This window comes from Limulus polyphemus, unplaced genomic scaffold (assembly GCF_000517525.1).
Source record: "Limulus polyphemus unplaced genomic scaffold, Limulus_polyphemus-2.1.2 Scaffold1134, whole genome shotgun sequence".
In the NCBI taxonomy this organism is placed as follows: Eukaryota; Metazoa; Arthropoda; class Merostomata; order Xiphosura; family Limulidae; genus Limulus; species Limulus polyphemus.
In genome coordinates this window covers 323,101-328,516 of record NW_013666744.1, presented here as the reverse complement: position 1 = coordinate 328,516, position 5,416 = coordinate 323,101, and the positions used below count along the sequence as shown (strand labels likewise).

Below are 5,416 nucleotides of genomic sequence, written 5' to 3'. Positions count from 1 at the left end.
TCGAACCCGCGACCCTCAGATTGCGAGTCGAGTGCCCTAACCACCTGGCCATTTAAAGTTGATAAGTTTTAAGGGAAACAAAGCAATTATTATCTGTTTTGAAAATTTGAAATACTCAAATTTTACCTTGTTGTAATAATAGTTTTTAAAAAAGGAGAATTCCTGACCGAAATTGTTGTGATTGTAAGGCATTATTGTTAGCCGCAGCATAGCAGCTCATAGATTAGCTTCAAGTTTTTTCAAGTACTTTTATCTCATAGCTCCATCTTTTGACCGACTTGAGATCTAATTACAGCCATGGCTATTGAAGATTTCCTCTTATGTTTTTTTTCAATAGAAGTATTACCAAAGGAAGAATGGTTTCATTAACATGTGATTTAAATATAGTAATTGTAATGTAATTGTTTAACATTGTACATCAGTTGTATGACAGCATAAAGTAACACACAGAACAAAACAATCCAAGCACTAATTAAATCATATATTTACAAGGTTTTATTTTTGTACTTCTATTTACAGATATTACAAAATAAAACTATTCACAATCCTAGACTAAATAAAATATTTGTCAATATTTACGCAAAATACAATTTTTCACTAATTTCAATTTAAAATTGTTAAAGTAAAATGAATATATTTCATATTTGTACAATACTCATATATATATATAGCCTGAAAATAAACGCGATATTGAATTTGGTTTTACGTCATATAAATCGTGCCACAATTTACTGATAGACATCCATCATACAAAATTTATTATGATGCAAAATTTAGAAAAAAAATAAAAATAAATTGCTGTAAAAATCACTGAAACTTACACTTCAGCTTATTTTTCATGATACTTCAAAAATATTGTATTATTCTTACTTGATTATTAAATATAAATATAAATGACGAGTTTTATCCAACAATCTCCATTATTAAAGTAATAAATTAACAAGTGCGAAGATTTTTTAACAAAAAAAAATACAGCAATTCATACACTACATGTGTTCATCCATTCAAGCTACATGTTTCTATATATATCTTACAGAATTTACCAAACTGCCAAGTTTTTCTGCTGTTACTTTTCCTCTTTGAAGGGTTTGTAAAGTTCTACTGCCAGAAACTAGTATTTTATGTACACCATTTATGATGATACATGATATGTGGAATGATACAAATAAATGACTTCTACTGCTGCTTCCTCTTGGCCACGACCCCGAAGATGACTGGCCATACCCTGGACACGATGTAAGGAACCATGGCAATCATCAGGAATGGTAAAATAGTATTAGCGAGAAATACAGAGAAGTAGAACACAGCGGTGTTATACTTTGGAAGTGTGACTTGCTCAGATAGCTTAGCTACACCAACAGCCAAGAGAGCGGAAGTAACCTTCATACCCATAGAGAATGGAACCTTTTCAGCTTTCTTGTTGAACATAGAGTTGAGGCCGATGCCCATACCTAACATGTAACCACAATAGCGCATCATTGAAAAGAAAGGAGTAGTGTCCACGTGGATGTACTCTTGCTTGGCGCACCACTTCATGGCTCTATCGACCGACCAAAGAGGATTCAAACCCAAAACACGCAGAACACCGTAGGTGGTTAAAGCACTGCCCAGAAGACCGAAGGTAGCGATAACGTAATGCTTCAGTTTCAAAGTATCCAGAGAAAATTTGCTCATGATGGTGGCAAGACCACATCCTGTAATGAAAAAAAAAAGAAATCAAATGAATTTCACAATTAGAAACTGAGGACGATATTTACTTACACATGTATATGTTACATGTTGATACTCGTGTATAAGACATTATCACCATTACTATCTCAAACCTTCAGTAGCTTGTACGATAATGAAAGAACAAGGTTCCGTATTATTAAAAATTGTGTAGCAATATTATAAACATTATTCATTTCACTTAAACTTAGAATCTGGCTTAACTTGCTCCTGCTAATTTAGTCATCAATAATACCGAAATTATAAACTATTTGAGTTAAGTAAAGTAGCTTGTAACAGAAATGGCTTGATGTGCAAACCAAAAATGGAGTTCAAAGTACACGTTTTCTAATAGGCAGTTGTCCATAACCTTTATCAAACCACGCCTTAATTAGAAACCACGCCTTTAAAAAATGTATTATTGCTAGTTAAATGCCTAATATCATATTAAAAAAGGTAAATAAGCCAAAGTTTCAACTAACCAATAACCATTCCCAATAAGCACTGGTGAGGAAAGTGAGCAGCGATGTACACTCGAGACAGACTGACCACACAAAGCAGAATTGTGTAAATTGACCAGCTTATGGACACCAATATGTTTTTGCTAACAGAAGAAAATAAAATAAATATTAAAAATAAAATCGATGTGATGTAACGTTTTTAATTAAAACCATAGAATATAATACGTTAAGAATTCTATAAAATATTAGAATTGAAACTGGAATACTACCTTATAAGATAGGCAAGGTATTTTTCTGACCCATAAATAATATTTTTTATGATAGAATCTATAATAATCTATCTTTGGTTGATTAAATATTATTTACTGTTGTTTCTGTCGTGTGTTATTTAAAAATATATAGAGTAATTCATGCATCCTGATTCATCCTCTTCAGTTTTAGTGGATACAATTAGTTCAAAACTTGTTTTTCTTTGTTATCATCAAATTGCATGGTATCTTTTCTGTTCATTACTTACTGGTTGTTTCTGACAGCTCCAGACTTCTCTAGAAAAGCAGTAATAAGAATGTACCATACCGCTGCGGATACCATGGAATGACCTGAAGGGCTTCCTAAAAATGAAATATTAAAATCCAAAAGTTGACGCAATATTATTTTCAAATACATATTAGACCAACATTTACAAAACGAATTACAAGAATTGAATGTAGGAAGAGCAGTAATATTTTACTTCATGTTTTGTTTTTTATGACAAGTCATTTATGATAATAATTAAGTGGGTTTTAATAAAAACAGGCAATGTGCACTCTCTGCAAACGGAATTTTCAACATTTGAAAATCATGAAAAACAGCGATCAAAATATTACGTACCTGGTCCAGTTTCACATGTCATAAAGTATTGCTGAATGGCTGGAGTGTTTGAGCCAGTCTTGTTGTAAACTTGTGTTTCGTGTATCCACCAATAAGGACGTTCTCCATGCAGCACCCTAGAACAAGAAGAAGCAAAACACAATCAACAACAGAATCAGTGAAGGTTATACAGGATATAAAACAGAATCAATGGAAGCTATACAGGATATAAAACACAATCAACAACAGAATCAGTGAAGGTTATACAGGATATAGAACAGAATCAATGGAAGCTATACAGGATATAAAACACAATCAACAACAGAATCAATTAAAGTTATACAGGATATAAAACAGAATCAATGGAAGCTATAGAGGATATAAAACACAATCAACAACAGAATCAGTGAAGGTTATACAGGATATAAAACAGAATCAATGGAAGCTATACAGTATATAAAACACAATCAACAACAGAATCAATTAAAGTTATACAGGATATAAAACGCTATTGATAACAGTTTCCATGAAGCTGATACAGGAAACAAAATTGAAGAACATCCTACCATTTTTAAAGTTCATTTTTCTGCGTCTTATTAAAGATTATTTTGAGTTCTGCTGCTTAGAATAAAATGCATCAAAATTGTATATGTTTGGAATTATGTCTAGAGGCTAAATATAACGTCCTGCATTCTTAGATCCTGTATATATATATATAAGACATACCACTTCAAAACTTGGTTGGACCACTCAGCAATGATGGTAACCCACATCAACTTAGTTCCTGTTCTGCGATCCAATGAGAAAATCAAAGGTGCGTAGAAAAGGAAGGCATATCGAGGATCACCAAAGTTCGAAATTGTGAAAAATACGTTTTTTTGCTGCTGAAATCTGCAATAAAAAATCATTAGTTTTAAAACTGATGAAAGATTAATAAATTTAGATAATCGAAACTCTTAAGTACACTTCAAAAAACAAAGTGAATGGTGTATGCACTTCAAAATAATTATGGGACACGTTACTTTAGAGGGAATTGTAAATCAGTTATGGTATTAAGTTAAGGATAGTTTGGAGTTTGAAGTAAAATTATTTTCTAACACAACATAATATGGAAATAAACTTCAGTATTATACAATATAGTTACAATATATAGCTTACCTGGTTTGCAACGTTTCAATTGCAGAAACACTGTTTTCGTAAACCAAATCCATTGTGGCTGATACTAAAGGAATTGTCTTTAAGAATTGTCCAAGATTCCCAAGATCTAAAAATTAAATATAAATCTTTATTCAAATAGACCTATAACATATTATGTTTTATAAAAAGTAGCCGTTGCATATCTTCTCTTTGCCTAATAGTCTTGTTCCTCTTTCGTAAAAAATAAAATTGATGCTCTAATAAAATATTTACATTTATTTTGAGGATTAATTTTTCATTACTCTAAACCTGATTATTAGAAATTGTATTTACATATTTTTTGTTTATCTTATTGATTCGCATACACAAATTCCAAACTATTAACACCATTTAAACTACTAATTTTCCACAAAAGACCTGACGTAAGATATGTTTTTCTTACCTGTGAATAATTAGACTTAACCACTGCAGCAAGTATCACACAGTTATCAGTTGAAAGCTGTGTCTCTACTTCTCTAATGGTTATGAGTCCGGATAAGCTATATTTATATAGCTGGAAAACACTGACCAATCAGATGTTTGCGTTTCTTTGCTGACGCACAACCAGAGTTAGAGAGCAAAACAAGTAGTAATGATGATAACCCCAAGTAACTCGTCGTGCTGTAACTGGGGCCGTGTTCTCTTTTTAATTTTTTGACAGATTTTAAAATGATCTCATGAACAAGTTAGAGGAGAAACGATTGTTTTTTTTTTGTATTGTTATTAGCTATTAAAATTCTTTTTATTCATTGGACAAGAAGCTTAACTTTTAATTTGTGTGAATAGTACGACGTAACCTTAAACGTTGTTTACTCCAATCTTGTTATTTAGCGGTCAACTGGCTGATTCTGTATTAGCGTCACACGATGTATTCACATTATATTACTGACGTCCTTAACTAAAATCTAGTTATTATATTACACTCTTTAGTTGATTCGAACAAATATAATTACGCAACTTATCGGTATTCAACGAAACACGGTCGAGGTAAACATATGTTGGTAATGAAAATTCTGTAAAACGAAAACACTTGTTAAATCTATCATGATAAAAGAGTTAGCACAAAAGACCACATATAAAGTATAATAAAATTCAAATAAGACCCCAAAAACTCGAGCGCTTCGTATAGTTAGTACTATTACTTCTTCTTATTCGTAAGACGACTCGAGTTTGGGTTAGTTATTTTAAGTTTTAGTTTAATTAGTATCGTATAGAAAGTAGTA

At 31.6% G+C, this 5,416-nt stretch overlaps 1 protein-coding gene across 2 annotated transcripts; it reads right to left on the bottom strand.

The window, feature by feature from the left end:
* Positions 1 to 478: 478 nt before the first annotated feature.
* On the bottom strand, positions 479 to 4,755 carry LOC106462291 (glucose-6-phosphatase-like). 2 transcript variants are annotated; one of them, XM_022389495.1, is made up of 8 exons: positions 4,597 to 4,755; positions 4,176 to 4,281; positions 3,744 to 3,908; positions 3,039 to 3,154; positions 2,686 to 2,779; positions 2,190 to 2,311; positions 1,319 to 1,694; positions 479 to 1,191 (listed from the first exon to the last, which is right to left on the bottom strand). In XM_022389495.1, the coding sequence occupies exons 2-8, from the start codon at positions 4,226 to 4,228 to the stop codon at positions 1,020 to 1,022; spliced, it is 1,098 nt and encodes a 365-aa protein (XP_022245203.1). In that variant the 5' UTR covers positions 4,229 to 4,281; positions 4,597 to 4,755; the 3' UTR covers positions 479 to 1,019. The 2 variants fall into 2 exon arrangements, with proteins under 2 accessions (XP_022245203.1, XP_013777646.1); XM_013922192.2 differs by having other exon boundaries at positions 1,037 to 1,694; positions 4,597 to 4,754.
* Between the last annotated feature and the right edge of the window lie 661 nt (positions 4,756 to 5,416).